This window comes from Nyctereutes procyonoides, unplaced genomic scaffold, assembly GCF_905146905.1.
Source record: "Nyctereutes procyonoides isolate TBG_1078 unplaced genomic scaffold, NYPRO_anot_genome, whole genome shotgun sequence".
In the NCBI taxonomy this organism is placed as follows: Eukaryota; Metazoa; Chordata; class Mammalia; order Carnivora; family Canidae; genus Nyctereutes; species Nyctereutes procyonoides.
The window spans coordinates 65,220,548-65,247,667 of record NW_026575140.1 but is presented as its reverse complement, the minus strand read 5'-3'; the positions used below and the strand labels follow the sequence as shown (position 1 = coordinate 65,247,667).

The following is a 27,120-nucleotide window of genomic DNA, read 5'->3' as shown; positions in this document are numbered from 1 at the left end:
CTGATGCACATAACAACATAGGCGAATCTCAAACATATGTTCATCAAAGAAGATAGACTAAAAGAATACATATAGTGTGCTTCCATTTGTATAAAGTTCTAAAACAGGCAACACAGATTCATACTGATAGAAATCAGAAATTGTTGCCTGAGTGAGGATGAGGGGAGTCATTTGCCAAAGGGAGGAATTCTCTAGAAAAGGAAATGGTGTGTGTTGGTGAGTGATTTTCTTAGGTGGTGGAAATATTTGACTTTTTTTTTTTTTAAGATTTTGTTTTTAAGTAATCTCTACACCCAACATGGGGCTCAAACTTACAACCCTGAAATCAAGACTTGCACACTTCCACCAACCAAGATAGCCAGGCACCCCAGAAGTGTGGTGGTTACACAGCCCTTAAAATTATCAAAGCTTGGGATCCCTGGGTGGCGCAGCGGTTTGGCGCCTGCCTTTGGCCCAGGGCGCAATCCTGGAGACCCGGGATCGAATCCCACATCGGGCTCCCGGTGCATGGAGCCTGCTTCTCCCTCTGCCTGTGTCTCTGCCTCTCTCTCTCTCTCTCTGTGACTATCCTAAGTAAATAAAAAATTATAAAAAAAAAATTCTCAAAGCTCTTTGAATTGTGGACTTAGGATCTGTGCATTTTATTGTATGTAAATTATACTTTTGGTTATAAAAATACTTAGAAGATTGATTTGCAGTTGCCTTTGGAAATTTATCTCAGGTTTCTTTTGATCATAATTTTTAAAGCTGAGAATAAAATGATGTACTATAAAAATGCATTTTGTCAACATTAACTTTAATAGGAGTGTATCCACCATTTCATAATTTGATTACATTGTGTTCTCAACATTTACGTTACTATAAATTTTCAAGTTCCTGGATGTAGAAATACTTATTCAAGCTCTTGGACTCCTCCTGAATCACATTTCATCAAGAATTATTGATGTTCTCTGTACATCCTCATAAAGTGAATTGGCTCTTTAACTTCAAATAGGTTTTTCTTTTCATTTTATAGCCATTTTTATAAAAAAAATCCTAAGTTTTTAACACTTCATGAAAGTTCCACATTTGCTCCATATGAATTTCCTATCCCATGGGATTCAGTAGTATATGTCTTACCAATCTTGAATACAACATTGCAGGATAATTTTATAATTACTAAAATTGAGAATTTTAAATCTCCAACCATTAGAATTTTTTCAAAAGGAAAAAATTTTATTGTTTTTTTTAATAAATTTTTATTTTTTTTATTTTTTATTTATTTATGATAGTCACAGAGAGAGAGAGAGAGAGAGGCAGAGACACAGGCAGAGAGAGAAGCAGGCTCCATGCACCGGGAGCTCGATGTGGGATTTGATCCCGGGTCTCCAGGATCGCGCCCTGGGCCAAAGGCAGGCGCCAAACCGCTGTGCCACCCAGGGATCTCTATTGTTTTTATATCTGTATAAGATGATGGATGTTAACTAAACTCACTGTGCTCATCATTTCACAGTATATGTAGGTCAAGACATTACACTACACCATAAGCTTTGACAGTGCTGGATGTCAAGTTTAAAAAAGAACATTTACTTTTTTTAAGTAAGTGTGATTTTACTTAAGTTATACACAACATAACTATAGTTTCTCTGTTCATTTTATTTTAAGGTTTGGGAATATATTCACCAAATCAGTCAACTCTAAGACGTGGAATTAAGAGGCATTCACTTTCTACTTTCTAGTGTTGCTTTATTTGTTTCAATGAATGAAGTGTTGTAATCAGAAGAAATTTTCGTGGAGAGAAATAATTATTTACAAAAAATGAGAGCTATCGTATGCCCTCCAATTATTTTGCTGGTATTTAACTATACTAATTCACTTAGGATCACTCTTTTCTTTGCAGAGTGAAATCCATATGTCTGAGGAAGCTATACAGGATATATTAGAACAAACAGAATCAGATCCAGCATTTCAGGCCCTCTTTGATCTCTTTGACTATGGTAAGTAGACCATTTCTTTCAAGGAAGTTAAAAGAAAAAAGTTTCAATTTATTTGGCAATTTAATCAGATTGAAGCAACATGCCCAGAGCATCTGAAAAAAATGTCCTGTTTTCATCAGAGCAAACGTATGGCTATGAAAAGGGGGGGGCTGGGTTTTTTTTTTTTTTTTTTAACTAGCTATAAAAATGGAGAACCTTTTTTATTTTTTGTGGGTGTTTTTGCCAATCAACACAAAATACACATACATTATACTGAACACATTTGGATAATACTTAAGGAATACAGGAAATTGGCCATTGCCCTCAATTTTATGATTGTATGCAGTAGTTCTAAAAGTGTTGTCTGCAAACCAGTGTACGTTATCTGAGAACATGTTAAAAATGCAAAATCTTGGGCTCTCCAGGTGATTCTGGTATAGGCTAAAGTTTAAGAACTGTCTTTTGGAAAAAACTTTGATTTTGTAATGATATACAAGGCAAGATGTTAAAAACATCCAGAAGACCATAATTTTAATGTAAAGTTTAACATTTGCTTGATCACTATCAGGCTATATTAACTGATGCTTATTGTTATTTTGATCATTTAACCAACTGTTTCCCTGTTCCCTTTTTAACAGGTAAATCAAAGAATAATAAAAATATATCACAAGGTATTTCCAGTCAGCATCTGGAAACCAATTCCAGTGTAGTCTTAGCAGATGAAACTAATCTAGCAGTTAAAGGTTCTTTTGAAACAGAACTGTCTGGTAAGAATTTGGTTTTGTTAATATCTTCAATCCAAATCCTAATATCAGTCTCAAAATTTCAAAGGCAGAAAATATTGTTTAATTTGAAAGTTCAAATTGCCACATAGGGTTTGTTTGGTTCTGTTTGGTTTTTAAGTTTTTTCATTAAAGAAAAAATTCCAAGCCTTCTATTAATTTGATTAAAAGGTGAATTTTTAGTACTCATTCTTTCATGATGCAATAGATTGTTGACACAATGTAGTATTAATAGTGTTGTCCAGTTTGACAAAAATCTATTAACGTTTAACATAATTTTTTTGTGGCACAAATCCAAATCCCTACTATGTAAGGCTGGTATATGGTATTAGTCACTCAGCCTGGTAAGCTCAGCATCTATATCTCAATTATTCAGAAGAAATTATATACTGTAATGATAGGCTTGCAGTATGGGTTGTGTTTATTACTAAGTCAGTTTTTACATTTCTGCCTCCCATACCAATGAGGTAGCAGTGGATGAACAATATGGGACATAATTGACTCACAGTGACTACTTACTGACGGAGGGCAGTGAATGTGTTCATCTTATATCCTTTACATATTAGTTTTTTTAATTTTGTAAACCATAATACTTAATGCAGAAGTACACAATAAAAATATGCATAGCTCATTGAAATATAGCCAAGCAAATATCCTGTATAACCATCTCCCAAGTCAAAAAATAGAACACTGCCAGCACCATGAAAAGCTCTCGTCATATCCCTTCCCAGCACTATACCCTCCATCTCTTTCCCTCAAAGGTAACCATTTATACTTGCATCTCACATGTGCTAAACTTGGTGCCATTTTAGTACCACCTTTATATGTTCTGTTACTAACAAGCTGTGCCAAAATAATCTTTTCTGCTCTTCTTAAATGCCATTACCCTTCCAACTGCCTGAAAAACCTGATGGCTTCCAACTTTAGCATCATGTCTTCCAAAAACTAGTTTTAGAATATCTCAGGCTACATTCCCACTTTAAATCCTCTGCCTACACCCAAACCCAATCTTCTGATTCTTAAACTGGATTGTAGTGGTATTTTGTTTGGAAAATAATGCTTCAGTTAAGCACTCTACTATGTACAGAATAAAACTTGAAATCTCATTCTCAGTCTTAGCACTTCATTGAAACAGACTACACCTCAGTGCACATGGCATGGGTGTGATTTCTTCCCATCTCCCCACAGTAGGATTTAAATGGGCTCTGAACCAAAGATGATTTTACCATTGTCATGTTAACAGAATCCTAGATGACAGACATTTTTCCAGATTTTTCCCTATATTTTTCATATTATCAGTGTTCTCTGTCATACACTGGGAGTGCTCTGTAGGTCAGTGCTGTGTTTCTGAAATGTCCTTTCTTATTCCAGCTATTACAGTTCATTTGTTTTTCCAAGATCCCCTCTGATAATAGCCTCCCTGTGACACATAGTCACATCCATCAGGCAGAAAGACGTGGCTTTTGCTCCTGTACTATTACAGTTGTTACAAGTTTTGTCATCTCTTTCTATGTCTGCTTCCCTTACTAGACTGATCTCCCCAAAGGCAGAGACTAGGTCATTCATCTTTGTATCCCAACACTAATGTGGTTGGTCTTTAATAAGTGTATATTGAAGATTCCAGATAGTAGACAGTAACATCAGGGGTTAATCATACAAAATGCACTTGCCTCATTTCACCTTGAAGAATATATCAAATAAAATAAGGTCAACAGGGACGTCTGAGTGGCTCAGTGGTTGAGCGTCTGTCTGCCTTAGGCTCAGGGTTGTGATCCTGGGGTCTTGGGATCGAGTCCCTCAGGAGCCTGCCTATGTCTCTGCCTCTCTGTCTGTGTCTCTTATGGATAAATAAATAAAATCTTATTAAAGAAAGAAAGAAAGTCAGTCAACAGAAATGGTACAAGTTGAAAAGCCAGCTATTTGGGGGGAAAAAAAAACAGCACATGTGGCACCAGGGTTTTTTACATACTGATAAACATTAGATATTCTTAAAGCTATATACTTTTTCCTTCTTTGCATCATTTGTTTTCTAAGAGTTTTGAAAAACAATTTGGCACTTGTTTGAAAAGGCATCAGTAATTTTAAAAAAGAAAAAAGTACCTGTAAAGTTTAATACTCACAAAATGGGAGATAAACAGTTTTTCAAACTTCCACTTAACAGTGTATCAAAGATTAGTTACTTCCTTGGCAAAACAGGTTTTATAGTAAACATGACTCCCTCAGAAACCAGTATCTACTCATCATTTCTTTTTTTTTTTTTTTTTTTTTTTGGTACTCATCATTTCTACCATCTTTCTATTTGCAGATGATCAGTCTGTGCAGCCCTCATTTTGTGCATCCTATCAAAATGAAGACCCCTCAAATGCTTTGAAGAATAGCAGCCACCATGATGAGCTTCGACAGGAAGCCCAGGAGCACTTTTCTCAGATAGGCTCTAGCATCCAGAAAAAGGCATTTAAAACAGTTGCACCTAATGGACAGAAGTGTAACCTTGACATTGCCTTTGAATCTGTGCCTCATTTAAATGACTTTAACCAAAGAGTAAATTCTGATGCTGAATGTAATCAACATTGTGCTGAATTATACACACATCAGATGTCCACTGAAAGTGCCATGGCAATGGAAGTTGGAAAGAATTCTCTGTTGACGGATGTATCGCATGAGTCTCCCTTACAGCCTGATGAGTCTGGTATACCAATAACATCATTTGTTCCCCTTGGTGGTGAAACTAACAGTGAAAACTTAATTCTCTCTGGGAAGAGTTCTCAGCTTTTATCCCAAAATATTCCATTAAGTGGAAATACATCTAAAACCAGTCAGTTTTGTGAAAGCTCTAACAACACAGCAAGACTTAAAACTAATCTCCCTGGTTCTAAGTCACCAGACCCTGGAGAAATGCAGAGTAAAACTGAGATTCACAGCATGCTGCCAGTTGCATCACAACAACATGCAGACTGCCAAGATAATTCTTCATTTCAAAGTAAAACATTACCTGTGTCGGTTGAAAGTTCAAGTTTAACTGTACCTGAACAAGTAGACATTCGTCTTGAAAATTCAGTGTCTTCAGTTAAACAACCATCTGATGATTCATCAACTCCCAAGTTAAAACCTACAGAAAAACAGGAAACTCAGCCCTTCAAGTCTGAGAAAGTTGCCATCGATTCACACGAACCTTCAACTTTAAAAGAAGATGGAGATAGTATTTTTCTGAATTTAGGTGAAAGTGGTAACCATGGGGATGTTACAGTGATTGCTCCAGAAGGTAATCCTGTGGAAGATAAGCATTCCCTTCCTTCAGAATCTGTGTGTTCTTCAGTGGGAGATTCTCAGCCTGAGTCCCAAAATACTAGTGATAAACCTGCTGTGGACAACTCAGCAGACATAGATGCATCAAATATTGTTTCTCTCAAAATTATTATTAGTGATGATCCATTTGTTTCCTCAGATACTGAACTAAACAGTGCAGTTTCTAGTATCAGTGGGGAAAACTTGCCAACTATAATATTGTCCTCTCCTACCAAGTCGCCTTCCAAAAATGCAGAATTAGTTAAATGCCTGTCTCCAGAAGAAACTGCATGTGCTGTCACATCTGCTGAAAGATTAGGGGATTCAGCATCAGTGGAACAGAGCCTTTTGGCCCTCAAACCTGAAGACTCTGTCATAAACAGCACTCAGAATGAAGGCAGCGTCACTTTTTCAGCCAGTGTTACACCATGTGTTTCCAAGGATGGGGGCTACATACAGTTGATGCCAGCTACAAGCACGACTTTTGGCAATTCAAATAACATTCTCATAGCTACCTGTGTGACTGATCCAACAGCTTTAGGAACAACTGTAAGTCAGTCTAATGTGGTGGTGTTGCCTGGAAATTCTGCCCCTGTGAGTGCTCAGCCTCCCCTGCCCCAGTTACAGACACCACCAAGGTCAAACAGTGTGTTCGCTATCAACCAGACTGTGTCACCCAGCTTTTCACAAGGTAACTAAGAACATAATATAAAATTCATTTCTTTGGAATGGCATCTCATTGCTCTTGTGTGTGCAGTTATTGACTAGGAGGAATTAAGTCATGGATAGATAGTGTGAGAAAAGACTGAAATTTGTGATTATACCTTCTCCTTTCTCTCCCTAATTAATTTGGTCATACCTTCTTTAAATCTACTGATGAGTTATGAAATTCAATGGTCTCAGTGATTCTTGAAGATGAACCTAATGATACGTTCATCTGCCTTTCCTTATATATTGGCTCCCAAGCTCCTTTCCCCCCACTTTTTTAAAAATATTATAGGTATATAATAAAAATCTGAATAAATACACACAATTAATTGGTAAGCCTGATGGATCTGCTTGAAGTGCTGGTTGAGAATTAGTAGAGAATGTGGGACTTCAGCTAAAGGTCAGAGAATGAAGTAGCAGTTGGAGCGAAGGGAGGGAGTTGCCGAGTGTGGGTAGGTAGGTATTCGAGAGATTGAGGTGAGTGTCCATCTGACAGGAACAGTTAATGAGTATCAGGAAAAGTCTGCTTTAGGGCAGCCCCGGTGGCGCAGCGGTTTGGCACTGCCTGCAGCCTGGGGTGTGATCCTGGTGACCTGGGATCGAGTCCCACATCGGGCTCCCTGCATGGAGCCTGCTTCTCCCTCTCCCTCTGCCTGTGTCTCTGCCTCTCTCTCTGTGTCTATGAATAAATAAATAAAATCTTAAAAAAAAGAAAAGTCTGATTTATGGGCAGTCATAAAATAGGATAGCCACAGGCTATAGATACTGTTGACTTCACCATCAAGTTTCTAATCAATTTTACTATTCCATCTAGAAGAATCAACATATAACATATAATCATATAATGTAATCTCCTGACTGTGAAGTCTTAATGCTTGCTCACGATATTTACCTTCAACAAATGCAATAAGATTACTTCAGATTGACTTTCTCTTAATTTGTTAGCTTTGCCCTTCTTCATAAAGTTTTCTAAGGAGCATAAGATTCTAAGGTAAAGGGACTATAATTTTAGAGAATTCATTTTAAATAAATCAGAATTATTTCGGAGTCTTTTTTTATGAGATAGAATCTTACTGAGATTTTTTTTTTTAAAGGATCTGCCATCATAATTGCTTCTCCTGTCCAACCTGTACTCCAAGGAATGGTGGGAATGATCCCTGTATCTGTGGTTGGACAGAACGGAAATACCTTCCCTGCCCCTCCTCAACAGGTAAAATTTCTGAACTGAAAATGGTGCAGTGACTTTTCCAACATAGTATAATTAATGGCTGCTTCTCTTCTAGGTCCTTCATATGCCTTTGGCAGCACCTGTATGCAGAAGTATCCCTCAATTCCCCATCCCTCCAAAATCTCAGAAGACTCAGGGACTAAGAAACAAGCCCTGTACAGGTACACTTTTAAGTTCATTAATGTCAATTTTATGTCTGTATACTCATTTGTTTGCAGCAGTGCCACAGTATTTTATTTTGAATACCTGTTTGATTCCTAACAGGTGATTTCCAACCTTTGCTTAAAGTTGTTTTTTTCTTGGTAATTTAAATGAAAAGGCAAATGGAGCAAAATAGAGTTCAGAAAGAAACCATATACTTATGAGAATTCATATGTGGTGGACGTAGCATCAGAAGTCAGGATAGGGAGGATCATTTAATAAATTTATTAGTTATTATATGTATTATAGGGAAAAAAATTGATCCCTTCCTCATACGATATGCAAAGGTAAACTCGAAGATGATTAAAGACCTAAAAGAGTAAAGCAATATAATTAAACAATAAAAGAATGTAAGAGAATAACTTAGTGACAACAATGGTAAAAGGATTGCTTTTAAAAAATGAAAAAAAAAACACATAAGTGGGAAAAGTTGATACCACTGACTATTCCAAAATTAAAGATTTCTGTTCCGACTAAAGACACTATATACAAAATAACACTAAATCTTCATTTAGGGGTTGCTCAGATTCCTGCCTCTGACTTCTCTATCTTCATGGATGACAAAAATGCCCACATCATCAACCTTCCCACCACCTCAGCCCTCAGAATTCTTGGACCTCTTCTATTTCTAAGTCTTGATCTTCATGTCAACTAACCTCTCCCATACCTTCACTTTTAATATTTCCTTCCTTTTAGACCTTTGCAGTTTTTAAAGGCCAATAGCCCGTCCCAAAATACTCTCATTCCCAAACAGTGACTCTCTTCAGCCAGTGAGGACTCCTCTTACTCAGTTCCTCACTTTTCACCTGAACCTCTGTTTCCCTCCTGGATTCCCTTCTTTCTCCATCCAGGCTAGACCCACAAGGCACCACCTCAGCCACTCTTCCCAATGTGCACATTCTTCTACCATCCCGGCTTGCCTTCCAGCCTTAGATCTGTCCTAACATCCCTCTCTGCCTTTGTACCTGGGCTTTTCAGATTGCTCTAGAAGTGGAGCTGTTCACTACCACTTAAAAATTTCTCACCCTTACTACCACTTAGCAGTTATTTCAAATGTCTTCCTATCTTTCTTTCCCGTTCCCCCTTCCAACTCTGCCAGACTTGCACAACTCTTCTTATATCTGCCCAGTCCCCACCCTCCTCACTCTAGGCCAGTGATCTTCTCTCCCACCTGATCAGTAAATAGGAAACTCCGTTTTCTCGCATCACTCCCATTTGGTGTGTACCTGTTCTACGTCCAGAATCATTCCTTCCATTCTTTTCTTACAGAAATAACTCCCTCATTCTTTCTATGGTTAGTGCAGTCTACCTGCATCTTCTGTCTTCATTATATCCTAAATTTTTCTTGTTGGGATCCTTCCCTCTCTGGCTCTAAAGTTCATTGGGTTCATCTTGTCTGCCAACCCTTCATCCCCAAAACGCCTCCTGTCTTTCTGCATCCACATTATTGTTTTTTCTCATGTTTCCACTAGAACTGTTTAAACTGAGATTATCGGTGACTCTGGAGGTTTTCCATTCTGGCCTTATTTCCCTCCAGCAGTTGACACTATTGGTGGCTTCTGGACCCACAATAAATGATTGCACTCCAGCTTTCCTGACTCTGCCTAACTCAGAATCTTCAGATTCTCACATCTTCCTCCTCAAAGACCTCCTCTGCCTGCTTTTCTCCTCCTTGGTTGACGTCATCACTCGGTCCTCTTTGGCCCTTTGTGTGAATGCTCATCACTGTCTCCAAGGCCCTTGCTCTCTTATCTGGAATATTTACAGCCACCTAAAGAGAACTTCTGATGGCAGTTTTCTTTCTTCTCTAGTCCATCTTTCTACTCTACTGCCAGAGTGACTTTCTAAAGTATGTCTATTTATACATCTTCCCTATTTAAAACTGAAGGATTCTCTCTGAAACTTTTTGCATAATGCACAAGGTCCTTCATGATCTCCTCTGTGCCTTTCTCTCCAGCTTGGTATCTGACTGCTCTCCCACATAAATTCCTAAGTCCATGAAAATTAAAATATGGATATTAAAAGTCCAGAGCTGGTGCTCTGCCTGACATAGGCTTGCAAACATGACAGTTAAATGGGCAGAATTTCATAATAGTCGTATCTGGATTTAGATCCAGAGGGGATGGATGACCCCTGGGTGTACCTGGGGAGTACCCCTAGGTGCTATGTTGAACATTGTAATTCATGGAGCCAGAGACTAGATTCATAGTATTTGCCTGAAATTGAAGCAAGTCATTTGCTCCATGTCTGCATTTCCTCTGTAAAATGGATGAGTAACCATCTTGTCTTGTATATAAAATTAGAAGCTGCTTTTTAAACCCAGTATATGAGAATACTTTGTACATTAGTTGTCATTTAAAATTTTTCTCATGATGTGTGATACTGTGGTCTGTTCCGTTTTCTTTCAGAATTATATACTCTCTCGCAGGAATGTTTTTCTCTTCTAATTATTTCATTTATAATTCCAGGAAAGCAGGTAAATAATTTGGTGGATTCACCTAGTCATTTAGTTGGATGTCATACACAAAGGTGAGCATAAAAGTAGTTTCCATCATAGATTTTTTGAATGTTCAGATTAAAAACATAAAGGATGTCTTCATGTTGCTAGAAAATATTTATTTGCAGAACTGAAGTGTTTGACAAGAGTTTCTTTATGTTCCTAAATTTTATTTATTTATTTTGCAGAACTGAAGTATCTGACAAGAATATGGCCACTGATCTTGGGAAAAAATCGGAAGAAATGACAGTTCCCTTCTCATTAGAGAGTATAGTTCCAACTAGCAAACCGTTTGAAAGCCACAGACGTGTGCTCTGTTTTGATAGCACTGCTCCTCCTGTGGCAATTACACAGGGCACACACCATAAGGTGGTGTCTCAAAACAAAGAAAGAAATGACATTTCATTTCCTAATCTTGAGTCACCCATTGTGTCCTCCACCTTAAAGCCCCCTTCTAATAATGCTCTCAAAAGGGAGAGAGAGAGACCTCCCTTGCCTAAGATTTTATCTAAATCAGAAACTGCCAATAGCCGACATACCACCATAAAAGAAACCCAGTCAGAAAAGAAGGTTTCACCCACAGAAACTGTACTTGAATCTTTCCATAAAGCAACAGCTAATAAGGAGAATGAATTATGCAGCGATGTCGAAAGGCAGAAAAATCCAGAAACTTCAAAACTGTCAAATGGGCAGCAAAATGGGGGTTTACGGAATGAGAAAACCGTAGTAGCTTCACTGCAAGAACTAACCAAAAAACAAGGCACGTCCTCAAATAGTAAAAATGTCATTGCAGTAGGTTCAGCTGTGAAGGATCCAAAACAAGAACAAAGTAAATGTGCCAGTTCTCTGATAACCCCACTAACCAAACATAGTACAGAAATGCTACCGGATGGTCAGTGGCACAGCCCCGTAAATAGGCTCCCCGATAGCTCTGATTTACCTGTGCCCCGGACATCTGGCTCAGGGGCAGGGGACAGACCAAAAGAAGACCCTAGAGATGGTATCAAGGTCCCCTCTAATAGACGTTTTGGTGAAGACAGTAGCACGCCCAAGGTAACCGTCCCTCCTGTCAACCCAGACTTGCCTGCCTGCAGCCCTGCCAGTGAGACAGGGAGTGAGAACAGTGTAAGCATGGCTGCCCACACCTTAATGATTCTCTCCAGAGCAGCCATCTCCAGGACAGCTTCGACAACTCCTCTCAAAGACAATACACAGCAATTCAGAGCCTCATCAAGGAGCACCACAAAAAAGCGGAAAATTGAGGAATTAGATGAACGTGAACGAACCTCTCGTACTTCTAATAAAAATCTTGCAAATTCATCACTCCCAATGAAAAAGAAGAAAATTAAGGCAAGTTTGAAAGTCTTAATTTCAAAACCACACCTTTGCCCTTCCTTCAGTGCTCACATTAGAGATCTCAGCATTTTTGCCACAGCTACCTAACCGAACACTCTGGTCAAAACAGCTTTGAGTCTTGCTTAACAAAATATATTCTGTAGCAGTGTGTCTCAGCCAGTGTGGTACTCAGAATTTGTCTAGGTGAAATGAAGCTTTTGCAGAACAACTGCTAAGGCATTTATTGATGAACCTCTTTCTTGAGGAAAGGAGGTTTTTTTGTTTCTCTTGTGATAGGACCCAAGTTTTTTGGGAGAATGACATAAGGCATGAAAGATTGGGAAGCCACTCCCATGTGTGGAATTAACAAAAAACAACTTTGCAACTCCTACCTCTTGGGTTTTTTTCACATGTCCTGGCATCTCTTCCATTGGCTCTTACAGATTTTAATATGTTGGAGCATTGTAAAAATTAAATTTACCTGTTTTTTCTTTGGGCAGAGGTATCTGTAGCAAGGCAATGCAGGGATAGCTTTGATAACCAAAACTCCTTTTCCCTAAACCTGTTTAGCCACTTAGTAAATGAACTGAATAGAAAGATGTTTAATATTTTTTTATTTTTTTATGATAGTCACAGAGAGAGAGAGAGAGGCAGAGACACAGGCAGAGGGAGAAGCAGGCTCCATGCACTGGGAGCCCGATGTGGGATTCGATCCCGGGTCTCCAGGATCGCGCCCTGGGCCAAAGGCAGGCGCCAAACCGCTGCGCCACCCAGGGATCCCCTAGAAAGATGTTTAAAAGGTCTTATAGCAAGTACAGTGTCAGGGAAAGAATCATGGTTTTGATGCCATGCAAGCCTGGGTTTGAACCCCCATCTCCTGCTCATGGTTCTGATTGTAGGTAAGCCCAGAGCTTCTGAGGCTCAGCTGCATCCCTTGACATGAGACTACCACACTTCTAACCTGTTGGCTGGGAGGACTAACTGTAGTGTTCGTAGGACACCCGGAGTGTGCTAAGTATTTGGAACTTGAACAGTACCTGAAAAAGCTTAGGAAAAGCTGCAGTTAGGAAAGCTGCTAAGGCTGGTGGTTTGGTGATTAATGACTACCTTCATAGAAAGCATGGTCTGTCTTATCTCAACATCCACAAACTCTGGGTTTATTTAATGTCTTTCGCCCTAAACTAATGTTAAAGTACTTCTGAAGTATAATTTATTAACTTTGAATTTATAAAATGTGTTTCTACTCACTGTATAACTAAAAATTCCAACCAGCTAAAAGTTTTGGCAAAATTTTAGTAGTATAGGAAGAAGCTGTTATAAGGTTCTAAGTGAAAGTTTTTGGCCTTGTTTGAGTTCAATATGTTAACTTAGGTTTATTTTTTCTTTTTTTTCTTTTCTTTTCTTTTTTTATTTCTTTTCTTTTTTTATTTCTTTTCTTTTTCTTCTTTTTTCTTTTTTTCTTCTTTTTTTCTTTTTTTTTCTTTTTTTTTCTTTTTCTTTTTTTTTTTTTTTTTTTTTTTGACAGAAAAAGAAGCTACCCAGTTCATTTCCAGCTGGAATGGATGTGGACAAATTTTTGTTATCATTGCATTATGATGAGTAAACATTCTGAACATATAAGAACAGTAGCTGTTTAAAACTCGTATCCCTTAAACTATGAGTGTAGGGAATGAGATATTGACAGAACCTGAAAGCATGACCTGCACTTTCCTTGTACTGAAATTTCACTTTATATCTGAATCATGCTGTTTCTGAAACAGCTTCCTAGTTTGTAAATAGATTTACCTGGTATATTTTTTATTTTGGAAAAAACATTTGCAGAAATGTAAGTAAAGCCAATCTGCAAAACTGTATAGCTCTGACAATTATGTGTTGTAAATATTGTATAAATCTTGTTGAAATAGAGGTTAAGTCAACGTAGTGTTCTTTACATTGTGTTTTTTGACTTCTTGTGATCCCTAACTCTAAGGCTTATTCATCTGGAATAGTTTCTCACTTTTTTGGGGGGGGGAAATGATGCTTTTCCTTATAAAAATTGCCTTCAGTAACTGCCCTCAATAGACCTATAAAGATAACCACAAAGTAGTACAAAGGTGATGACAACCCCATCTGGTGGTGAAGCTGGATCAGAAATGAACAATTTAGGTTTTTTTCCTAGAGTGAATACTTAATACCCCTTCTTATAATTGCAGTAAAGATTATATTCCTGAAAATTTACACTTTAATGTGGTTTTTTTGGTCATTCTGGTCTCTTTGTTTTAAAGAGCGAATTTTGTAAACCATTTTTGAGTGTTCTGATCTTTTGTTTATAACTTTTAGGACCTTTTACAGAACTTTGTTTAGGTGATTGAGCCATACAAAATTTGTTTATGTAGTAGTTGAAATTTCTTGGTATGTATACACTTTTCCCTGTATACTGGGGATTTGAAGAATTGCACTAATTCATAGAATTTCATACATAGTAGTGACCAGTGCACATTTAATTTAAATCTTGTATTCTTTGTTAAAGCTTGTGTGGAAGATTATCTTCTGGTGTCCTTTTTAGAAAGCCATGTCCATCATAAGATGTAAAAAGAGAAATCATAGTTTATATTTTCATTTAGTTTCTCCTAAAGTGGGCTATGTTAAGTAACTGTGTCTATACTTGGATATACTGCATTGTCTCTGTGCCCCCTAAAGGTCCTATGGGAGAATGAAAGAGGTGCCTTCTCTGTATCAGATACACACATCAGTTAAGTTGAAGAATTGGTTTAAATCTTTAAATGAGAACAGAAATTAATTATCATTAATATCTAACCAATTGTGCCTAGATTAAAGTGTATTCTATTAAGTGCTTTCTGTTTGGTTAAATATTAGTATATCAAGGTTTTTTTCCACAGGTGTTTGTGTTGTTAAAGGGTCATTTCCCTCAGCCTTTTTTTTTTTTTTTTAAATACTGGGCATTTAAAAAACTAAATCCATTCTATTCCTGTTTCTCAGTGTGGAAATCACGTCATAATTGCTGAACCTTACTGCAGAAATATGTGTTGTTAAAAATTTCTATGATATTGCGGTGGCCTATTCCTAAGGAACTACATATCATACATTTAATGTTTATTTAACTCAGCTTGATACTGTACTACAGTTAGGTTTGAATAAATATTTTCACTAACTGCAAAAGTTTGAATTACTTTATATTGGAAGTCATTCTCATGTAGATACCTTCATTAAATTTCTTTGTATGTTACTTTATCAGAAGTTCACATAGTGTTGGAAAACAGATTTTCTTTTCATTCAATTAATATGTGCTAAGTACTAAGAAGTCATATACAAAGTAAGTTCACTTTATTCAAGATTCTTAGGTCACTAGCCCAGAGCCACTCAATACAGTCCAAAACAACTTGTATACTTGCAGCTTTCATTCATGTTCAAGAGCAAATCCATAATCCCCTTTTTACCTTATAAGTTCAGATGTCCTGGACATAATTGTAGTGTATACTCGGTAACATATTCTAACCACCAGATGCCTGGTGAGTGCATTTCAGAGTCAGAGTATTTACATCATAAACAGCTTGTGGCTGCTTTTAAAACTACATGTCAGGATCCACTCTTTGTCTTGGACATTATTTAGTGGTGAATGCCCTCAAGGTGTCAAATCTGGGAATTCTTGTAATTAAAATATTTGATTATTTTAGCCCTGAGTATTGTTGAAACCTTTCAGTAGTATATTGAAAGAGTACATGAGAAAAGCATCCATCAGTACTCAGCCGAAGGCTAGATGTCATGACTCTTAAGAAGGAAAAGTAAGATTCAAGCTTCGATATAGAGTAATTGCAGATGCTTGTTATTATGTATTTTGTGTTCTTTATTTCTCAGGCCACCATCTTTTGACCACAGGTTTGACTTCTTGAAATTCTATCTTAGGTTTTGACTTTATTATTAGATGTTTTCTTTTAATAGACTTTCTTTTCTTTTTAGACATATTAGTTAACAGTTGGCATCCTTTTTTCCTAAATTTTTTTTCTACATACCTGAACTTAAACTGTGAATATAACTTCCTAATGCTTTTTTTTCACTTCAAATAATATCAAGCATTTTCCATATAATATATATATTATAGAAAAAGAAAAACATTCCTATGACAACCATTAAGAGTCTTTTTTTTTTTTAAAGACTTTATTTATTTATTCATGAGAGACAGAGAGGGAGAGAGGCAGAGACACAGGCAGAGAGAGAAGCAGGCTCCATGGAGAGAGCCCCATGTGGGGACTCAATCCCGGGTCTCCAGGGTCATGCTCTGGGCCGAAGGCAGCACTAAACCACTGAGCCACCCAGGCTGCCCCAAGAATCATTTTAATTTATGACTAAAAAGCTTAGAAAATTTAACAACAGCAAAAAAACACTGCTGACAGATTTATGACAAAATGGTTGTTTATGTTATCAACTACCTCCTTGGGAAATAGTTTAGAGAAAGGAATTACCAAATTAAAAACTTAGTATATGTCTTTTTAAGGATCTCAGTACATTTTGCCAAATTCTTGCAGAAAATTATTTCAGTTTCCATTTCTGCCAGCAAACTGTCATTTCTGCCATACTGTAGGTCTATCACTTACCAGAGATATGATGAAGGATGTCATCACTGGTTTCTAGGCTTTTATTTCTTGATTTATTAAAATTAGGAGTTAGCTCCCAACCCATATGAAATTTGTTTTGGTATCTGGTGTGAAACAAACATTTAACCACTTCACTAGCTATATTGGTAAAATAAATAAATAAGGTTTTTCTCTTCACACACATCTTATTCTGGACTGACTCACAATTTCTTATTCACAATTCTAAAATCCAAAAAGTGCTGACAACCAATTTTCCCCCCTAAATTTAGCATCAAAAATTTTTAATGGTAAAACTGACCTGATCTGACATGAGGCTATGTGGATCTTTATCTCGTTTGGTAGGGATATTCATGTTTTACTAGAAAAGTAGTAATGTGCTTATTAAAATAGTGTGCTGTTTGAGGTTCAGCTGAGAAGATGATATGTACATCATGTTATATTTAATCCTAAATATTCTGAATCATGAAACCCAGCTAACCATAAAGGTATGAGACCAAAGACTACGAACCTGTATTAAATCTATGCATATATACATATACTGTGGCATGTAGATTTTGCACCACTGATTAAATCATTTTGCTTTGTGTCCATTGTGACTATTCTGATTCTTCCAAGTATTCACCCCTTCCATGTTTCCCAATTAACTCTTTAGAATCACTAGTTTTATTTCAAATTAAAATTCTTTTGGGATATTCATCTGAAGAACCTTAACCCTTAGAAAATTAACTGCTACTGAAAGAAGTAAATGGTAAGGGCAATAGGGTGTGTATCCATACCTTTGTAGTTACCACTAGCCTTATAAATTTCTTGCAAATTGGGTATTTTGGTTTTTGTTGTAGTTTTAGAGAATTCTTCCATTGTTTTAACTGGTTATTTTTTAGTATAAAATTTTTATGGAAGTGTAACCTAGGAAAAATGCACCAACTGTTCACATAGTTCAGTGGACTATGTGACAGCTAAGCCACCCAGGCGCCCCAGTAACTTTTCTACAAGTACACACATCCACTTAATCACCCAGATCAAGACCAGCACATAATCAGTACCCTAGAATCCCCTCCTGCTTCTGCTAGTAACTTCTTACCCCCAGGGTAATAATTATCCTGACTTCTACCACCATAATTCCAGCTTTTTTTTTTTAACATTGTATGAATGTATTCATGCAGTATTTAGTCCTTATTAACTTTTTTTGTTCAGCATTGCAAGATCCAATCATGTATGTAATTTGGATGTCATTTTCAATGCCACGTATTTTTTCATTGTGTTTATCCATGTTGTATTATGCCCCAGTTAACCCGGTTTATAATCGATGAATATTTATTTTCAGTTTGGGGCTATTATGAATAGAACTGTGAATATATTTGTACATTTGGGGGATGAATGTATTACACTTTTCAGTTGGATATACACAGGAGTAGGGTTGCTGGCTCATAGGTTTGCATATAATCAACCTTACTTAGATTTTACAGTTGTCCAGAGTGGTTTCACCAATGATACTACTATCAACAGTGTAAAGAAAGTTCCATATACTCTACATCATTCTCTGTACTTGGTATTCACATTTTAGCCATTTTGGTGGTATATATTGGCATCATAAATGCAGTTTTACTTTAGTTCTTCCTGATAGAACATACTTTAGTTCACTTCCTGAACACCATTTCAAATGCTTATTGGCCATTTGGATAGAGTCTCGTTTTGTGAAGTATCTCTTCATGTCTTTTGGCCACTTTTGTATTGAGTTGTCTGCCATGTTCTTTCTGTGTTCTAGATACAACTCCTATTTCAGATGGATATTCGACGTCTGAATATCTTACCTTGTTTTTCTTCTTGCAGTTTTATTATTCAACCTTTTGTATTTTGATTGATCATCCAGTTAACCCAGCACCATTATTGAGACTTTCCTTTCCCAAATACATTGTTATATTACCATTGTCACAAGTTGATAAACTACATGCATGTCAGTTTGCTTCTGGACACCAATCTGTTCCACTGGTCTGCTTTTTTTTTTTTTTTTGATTGACGTATAATTAACATACAATGTTGGGTTAGTTTCAGGTATACAACATATTGATTTAACAGTTCTACACACGACTTGGTGCTCATCACAATAAGGGTAGTCACCGTCTATCACCAAACAGCATTATTACAGTATTAGTAACTGTATTCCCATTGCTATGCTTTTCATCTCCATAACTTATTTTATAACTGGAAGTGTACCCATTGGTCTATGTTTAAGGATGTGCCAGTAACACACCATCTTTCTTTCTTTTTTTTTTTTGAAGATTTTTTAAATTTATGCAGGAGAGAGAGGCAAAGGGAGAAGCAGGCTCCATGCAGGGAGCCCAATGCAGGACTCGATCCAAACCATCTGTTTAGGTTTTATTTTATATTTGAACCACTTACTATAAGTAAGTCATTAGAGGCAATGTCTTTCCTAATGCTTTGTTTTTATTTACTAAGGATGTATCATCTCTAAATAGTTACTTGTTATTTTATAATTTCATTTATTACACTGATTAGCACTTCAAGTACAATTAATAATGATCAAAGTAGGCTTCCATGTCTTATTACTCATTTTAGTGAGAATGTGAAGTATAATGTTGCATTTTGTTTGCAGTGTTACAAGAATTTACATCAGGAGTATCTGTTCAGCTTAATTAGGTGCTCTTCTAACATCAATTAGATATTTTTATTAAATATCAATGTTTTTATATTAATCTTTATGTGTACTTTGCAGTCTTACTGATTCTCTAAATTTGATTTGTCAACATTTTATTTAAATGTTTACTTCTAATGAGATTGGTTTTAAGCTTATTCCAGTTTTTTCATTGAATTTGAAACTTTACATGTCTTTTTAGTTTATCCAAGTATTGGAATGACAACATATGTAGAGCATTTAGGTGAATGCCTGAAACAGAAGCACTTTGACAACTAGCCACCTGTGCTAGTTTTTTTTGTCTTTTTTGCAACATAATATTTAGAATGGGAAATAACTATTCCTGAAACTAAATCACCATTAAATCATCTAAGCCTACAGGCTTTTGCAGCAGCAATTCAGGTTTTTTTTTTCCCCAGAAGTTCTTCTAGACTGATAGGTCTAATCAGGCTTTGAGCAATTTTCTGAATTAAATATATTTTTCCCCTAAATCTTGCTCATTCTCTTTAGAGACTAATTTTCTGATAAAATCACCTCTTTTATTTAGCAATTTTTTTATTTTATATATTATTTATTTATATTAGCAAAAATAATTTTTCTGATTGATTTGTCATTTATCCTTAATGTTTGTTCTTAGAGTTCTTTTTCATGTTTAACTTCTTAAATGGAATGAAGAGTTATCTGGCTTTTTTCCTTTTAAAACTATGTAAACACTTAATTAAGGCTATGAGTTTAGTTCTGATTTGACTTTAAGACATCGAAATTTGGAAGATGAGGTAAGTACTTTCATTTTCCTTTTTTTTTTAGGTATCAAAATTACTTAAAGTAGCTTTTTAATTTTTTCCTTATGAATTTATTATTCCAGTAAAGAGATTAGTTGATATTTCTGTAAATCTTGCATGGATGCTTAAAAACAAATACTCTTATTAAAGATACTAGAACTTTGCTTTTAATACTTTTGTCCTAAACCTTTACTTTCCCATTGTAATTATCTTGGCCATAGTTTCTGCTCCAGTTGTTGTGATATTACTGCTCAGAGGCATAATAGTCATAACTGTCATAACTGCCTTTTTTTTTCAGCTTTATTGAATTGGTGACTAAAATTGTTAAGATATCTAAAATGTATATCATGAATGGATTCACAATACATTGTGGAAAGATTCGACCCATCAAGTTAATGAACATCCATCCCCTCACATATTTCTCTTCCTGGCTGTGTGTGACCTGTGAGTTCTCTCTTAGCACATTTCAGTTCTGTGATACGGTATTATCAACCATAGTCACCACATGATACATTAGACCCTCAAACTTCATCTTAGAGCTGAAATTTTGAAATTTTGTATCCTTTTACAAAATCTCCTTATTTCCTCTACCACCACTCCCCATGTCTGAGCCCTGGCAACTGCTTTCCTACCTGAGGAGTTTGACCTTTTTTTTTTTTTTTTTTTTTATTCCATACAGTATCTGTCTTTCTCTGGCTTATTTCACTAAGTATAATGCCTTCAAGATCTATCCATGTTGTTGCAAATGCAGAATGTCTGTCTTTCTCACAGCTGAATAATACTCCATTGCCTGTATTTACCACCACTTCTTCATCTTGTTCATTCGTCAGTTGCCACTTAGGTTGTTCCCCTGTCTTAGCTGCTCTGGATAATGCTGATGAACCTCTGTGGTTGTCTTTTCTTTCTGTTGATGGTTTCTATGGCTGTGCAGAAGCTTTTTAGTTTGATACAGGCCCATTTGTTTGCTTTTGCTTTTGTTTTTTGTTTTTAAGATTTTATTTGAGACAGGCAGAGGGACAAGCAGGCTCCCTGTAGGGAGTGTGTTGTGGGACTTCTATCACAGGATCCCGGGATCAGCCACCCAGATGCTACCTTGTTGCCTTTGCATTTGGTATCAAATTTAAAAAAACAAACAAAAAAAAAAAACATTGCCAAGACCAATGTCAGGAAAGTCCTTTTCTTTTTCTTTTTTTTTTTTAACGGTTTATCTCTTCTGAATAGGGGCTGCACTGAAGATAGTAATGATTATATTTTTGAATTAAATCAGGATTAAATTAGGTTATTTCTTATAGCAGTTTTTTTTGTTTGTTTTTTTAGATTTTATTTATTCATGAGAGAGAGACAGAGACATAGGCAGAGGGAGAAGCAGGCTCCCACGTAGGAAGCCTGATGTGGCACTGGATCCCCAGTCTCCAGGATCAGGCCCTGGGCTGAAGGCAGCGCTAAACCGCTGAGCCACCCGGGCTGCCCCAAAAAAGTCATTTTTTATATATTCTAGAAGCTTTATGGTTTTGGATCTTGAATTTCAGTTTTTAGTCCATTTGGAGTTAATTAGTTTCACTTTTGCATGTGGCTGTCCAGTTTTCCCAGCACCATTTATTGAAGAGACTGTTCTTGCCCCATTTTATATTCTTGGCTCCTTTGTCCTAAACTGATTGATCATATGTTGCATGAATTTATTTCTAGGCCTTCTGTTCTCTTGCTCTGTGTATCTGTTTTATGCCAGTACTATACTCTTTTGATTATTATAGGTTTGTTTGAAGTCAGAAAGTGTGATTCCTGCAGCTTTGTTCTTTCTCAAAATCGCTTTGGTGTTCAGGGTCTTTTGTAGTTCCATACAAATTTTAGGATTGTTTATTCTATTTCCATGAACAATGCCATTGAAATTTTGATAAGAATTGCATGGACTCTATAGAGTAGTATGGACATGTAAATAATATTCTTCCAGTTCATCAGCATGGAATATCTTTCCATTTGATTCTTCTTTAGTTTCTTCCATAAAAATCTTAATAGCATTAGTGTATAGATCTTTCATCTCCTGATTAAATTTATTGCTAGATACTTTGGATATTATAAATGGGATCATATACTTAATGTCTCTGTTAGTAGATGGTTAGTAAATGCAGCTGACCTTTGTGTACTGATCTTATGTCCTACAACTTTACCAAATTCATTTATTAGCTTTAACATTTTGTTTGTCAAGACGTTAGGGTGTTTTATATATTGTATTATATCATCTGCAAGTAGAGACAGTTTTATTTCCTTTCTTATTTAGATGCTTTTTCTTTTTCTTGCCTAATGCTTTGGCTAGGGCTTCCACTTTATTGGTGAAAGTGGGTGTTGTTGCCTTATTCTTGATCTTAGGGGGAACACCTTCAGCTTTTCAACTGTTATTGAAAGTATGTTAGCTGTTGGGGCTTATCATAGATGACCTTTATTTTGTTGAGGTACATTCTTTCTATAATCCTGTATGTTGGGAGTTGCTATCATGAATAGATTTTTAATTTTGTCAAGTGTTTTTTCTCCATCTACAGAAATGATGTGATTTTTACATTTTATTTTGTTACAGAATATATCACATTAATGTGCTGTAGATTTTGGTTTGCTAATATATTGTTCAGGCTTTTGCAGCTGTCCCCATCAGGGATACTAGTAGTACTTTTCTTTCTTGTAGTGTCCTTGCCCAGTTTTGGTATCAGGGTATGCTGTCCTCATAAATTGATCTTAGAAGTGTTCCCTCCTCTTCTGTTTACATGTTTGATGGAATTAACCAGTGAGGCTGTCTGGTCCTAGACTTCATTGTGAGGTTGTGATTACTGATTCAGTGTCCTTACTATTACTTGGTCTGTTCAGATGTTCTGTTTCTTCGTGATTCAATCTTGGTAGGTTGTATGTTTCTAGAAATTTATCCATTTCTTCTGGGTTTTCTAATTTGTTGGTAATTCAGTGTAATCTCATTGTCCTGTGTCTTTGTGTGGTATTCATGTAATGTTTCCTCCTTCATTTATACTTTTACTTACTTGAGTTCTCTTATTTTTGTTCTGATTTTAGTATATGTGCTGTCAAAGGGAGTTCTCTCGTTCTTGGTAAGTCTAACTAATGGTTTTTGTGTTTTTGCCTTTCAAAACAAAAAATCAGGGCAGCCCTGGTGGCACAACAGTTTAGTGCCGCCTGCAGCCTGGGGTGTGATCCTGGAGACCCAGGATCTAGTCCCACATCGGGCTTCTTGCATGGAGCCTGCTTCTCCCTCCGCCTGTGTCTCTGCCCCTCTCTTCGCTCTCTCTGAATGAATAAATAAATCTTTGAAGAAAAAAAAAATCAGCTCTTAACTCTGTTGATCTTTAATATTGTCCTTTTAATCTCTATTTCATGTCCTTCTGTTAACTTAGGGCTTGTTTGTTCTTCCTTTCCTGGAGGTGTAGTGTGTTTGAAATCTTTCTTGATTCCTAATGTGAACATTTATCACCGTGAACCTCCCTATTTTAATTGCTTTTACTGCATCCCATAGTTCTGGTATGTAGTATTTCCGTTTTCATTTGTGTTCAATATTGTGTGTGTCCACATTTTTTTAAGATTTTATTTTTAAGTAATCTCTGTACCCAGCACACGGCTCAAACTCAATGAGCCCCTGAGATCAGGAGTCATATGCTCTGCAGACTGACCCAGCCAGGCACCCATGTGAAGATTTTTTGTCCTTCTCCTTTGATTTCTTCTCTGACCCATTGATTATTCAGTAGCATGTTTTTTAACCTCCATATATTTGTGAATTTTCCATTTTTTCTTCTTGTAATTGATTTCCAGTTTTATGCCACTGTTAGAAAAGACTCTGGATAAGATTTCAATCACCTTAAACTTAGTAAAATTTCTTTTGTGGCCTAACCTGTAATCTGTCCTGGATGCTGTCCCTTGTGCACTTGAGAAGAATGTGTACTCTGCTGCTGTTGGATGGGATGTTCTGAAATATCCAAGTCCATCTGGTCTAACGGGTTATTCAAGTCCAGTGTTTCCTTATTGATCTTCTGTGTGGATGATCTCTCCATTGTTGAATATGAAACATAAGTTCCCTACAGTTGCGTTATACGCCTATGTTCAGTGTGTATATATTTGAAATTGTTCAACCTCCTGTTGGATTGCCTCCCACCTCCTTTACATCTTACATAGTTTTTTGTCTTTAAGCCTATTTTGCCCAATGCAAATGTAGGTACCCTACTTTCTTTGGCTCCCATACACTAGAAACCCTTCACTTTCTGTCTGTATGTCCTTGAAGCAGAAGTGAGTCTCCTACAGGCAACACACAGTAAAGTCTTTATTTCTCCATTCTGGTACCCTGTGTCTTTTGATTGGAGAATTTTGTTCATTTGTATTTAAAGTTCTTGTTTACAGGTATGGACTTTTATGGCCATTTTGATAATTCTCTGGCTGCTTTGTAATTCTTTTGTTTCCTTTTTCATCTCTTGTTCTCTGTGATTTGATCATTTTTTTGTGGTTGACATCCTTCGATTCTTGTCGTCTCTATCTTTTGTGTATCTATCATAGGTGTTTGTTTTGTGGTTACCATGAGGCTCAGAGAAGACAATTTATAAGTCTATTTTAAACTATAACTAACTTCAAATGCATACAAAAACCACACTTTTACACTCCCTTGCCACACTGGTTTTGATGTCACAATTTATATGTTTTTACCTTCTATACATCCATTGAAAATTTTTGTAGTTACTTATTTTTAATATTTTTGTCTTTTAACTTTCATACTAGAATTGTAAGTGATTTGCCCACCACCATTACATTAGACTATTTTGAACTTGACCATGTATTTGTCTTTGCCTGGGATGCTGACACTTTCAGATATCTCCTTGTTACTGATAAGCATTCTTTCCTTTCAGGTTGAAGAAGTCCCCTTAACATTTCTTACAAGACTGGCCTGGTGGTGATGAACTCCTTCAGCTCTTGCTTGTCTGGAAAACTTTCATTCAAATCTGAAGGACAACTTTGCTGGGTAAATTATTGGTTAGCATTTTTTTTTCTTTGAGCACTTTGAATATATCCTGCTGTCTCTTCGGGCCTTCAGAGTTTGCTGAAACTCCACTAGTTTTACAGGGTGTGTGTGCCTTGTATAGGTAACAAGTCATTTTTCTCTTTCTGCTTCTAAGATTCTTTGCTTGGCTTTAGCCTTTGAGAATTTAATTATAGTGTGGGGCTGTGTGATTCATCTTTTTTGGAACTCTGGGCGCCCCAAATCTTGATTTGTCTCCTAAGGTTAAAGTTTTAGCCATTATTTCTTTGAATAAGCTCTGTGCCCCCTCTGTCTTCTGGAACCCCAATAATGCAAGTATTCGTCCACTTGATATTGTCACGTAAGTGCTTTGAGTCACCTTCCTTCTGTCTCTTCTGATCAGATTAGATTCACTACCCTGATTTCACTGTTCTTTTCTTCCACGTGGTAAAGTCTGTCTCCTCCTTATGTTTTCAGCTCAATTACTATATTCTTCAGCTCTGATTTCTCTTTAGTCCTTTTATATTTTCTTTTTTGAAAGTCTCCCCTTGTTTATATTGTTCTCCTAACCCAGTGAGCATCTTTATGGCTGTTTTTTGTCAGATAAATAAGTTATATCTGTCTCATTAAGGTCTAGTTAAGTTTAATCTTTGTTCTTTTCTCTAGAACAAATCCCTCTGTCTTCATTTTCCTTGATTCTCTTAGGTGGTTTCTGCCCATTAGATAAAACTGCCACATCTCATGGCCTTGACAGAGTCACATAGTGTGGAGATGAGCCTCCTCTGAGAGCCAGCTGAAGGTCTTTGTTGTCTGTTAATCTTCTGTGATTGCCCCTGCTGCCTGGTTTTCACTGGATCCTAGGGTATGCCAATACCTGGGACTGTCCCAGAGGAGAGAACTGCAGTTAGCATCTCACCTCGATGCAGGCAGGACTGTCGGGCAGCAGCTGGAAAGGTTCATACTTATGGCCTTTCCGGAGAGAAAGCAGACAGCAGACTTGTTGCCAGCTGCCTCTGCACTGGAACTGGGAGTTGGGGAGCGGGGGTGGGGTGGGTGGGGGTGGGCTCCTGCCTCCAGTGATAATCGCTTCTCTGCTACAGTTCTTTGGGATCCAGGAGTGCAAGCCCTGTTGCTTATCAAAGCCAGGTCCAGGGACCCAACCTTTGGGAGGCAGCTACAAAAGGTAAGGCACCAGATATATACAAGCTATTGCTGGGAAGATATTGGCCATTTTTAACAGGTTCAAGTGAGAAGACAGAGGTGGGATCTGCTGGCTTCCCAGTCTCTAGGGAGGTTCACACCCCACTCCTACATACATGATCAATTCTGTCGTCCTCCATAAAGACCACTACTTTCTTTTTTCTCCTTGTCTTCAGGTTCTATAACTTTTTTAATAAAATAGTTCCTGTCCTATTTTAACACTTTCTGGCTTGACTACTAAGTAATTCGTGATACATGCTAAACTTCTCTTTTTACTTTATAATGGACTTTTTCACCATTTATTTTCTATTCTAATTTATTGTAGAATTCATTTATATATTCTAACAGCATTTGCCTTTAGTTAGTAAAATAGGGGTAAAAATATATATATATATGCTATATTTCCTTCCTCCCCAGCCAGTACTTTAAATTTAAAAATTAAGAAATTTTTACATCCTTGAATCCGTAATTTTGATTCTTTCCATGTGCTGGTAATAAACTTGGTCATTTTTGGAGGAAATATTAGAGCATTTTATCTAATAAGCTCTTGCATGCCTAGATATTGGTAATATATTTGTTTCATTAAAAATATATAGATGTTGATCACCTGTCCTCTAATATTTAATAAAACAGAAATAAAGATGTGGTCACACATTTTTCTACCTAGATGTTTTCTCCTGAATCTTAGGATTCTGTTCATTAATTTTGCTAATGAAGTGCTCGCTTTGGCAGCACATATATTAATTTTGCTAATGAACTAAAGTAAGGCCTTCAGAGTTTTTCTATTATAATTAATCCTTAGGAGTACCATGTGTTGTTTTTCTTTTTAAGAAATAGCATTTATTAATTGGTTCTATATTTGTTTTACTCTCCCAGAATTGTCAGAGAGCTTTCCCATGTCAGTTACTT

The 27,120-nt window shown here is 36.7% G+C and overlaps 1 protein-coding gene across 1 annotated transcript in view; it reads left to right on the top strand.

Moving 5' to 3' along the window:
- The window catches only part of LOC129497869 (protein NPAT), a 49,875-nt gene extending 35,979 nt beyond the window's left edge, over positions 1-13,896 (top strand). The window contains exons 11-18 of the mRNA XM_055307076.1: positions 1,880-1,976; positions 2,594-2,722; positions 5,043-6,713; positions 7,825-7,940; positions 8,014-8,119; positions 10,628-10,688; positions 10,845-12,006; positions 13,517-13,896. Of these exons, the coding sequence (XP_055163051.1) occupies positions 1,880-1,976; positions 2,594-2,722; positions 5,043-6,713; positions 7,825-7,940; positions 8,014-8,119; positions 10,628-10,688; positions 10,845-12,006; positions 13,517-13,594 (3,420 nt within the window). The 3' untranslated portion in view covers positions 13,595-13,896. The remainder of the gene's footprint in view (positions 1-1,879; positions 1,977-2,593; positions 2,723-5,042; positions 6,714-7,824; positions 7,941-8,013; positions 8,120-10,627; positions 10,689-10,844; positions 12,007-13,516) is intronic.
- The last annotated feature ends 13,224 nt before the right edge of the window (positions 13,897-27,120 follow it).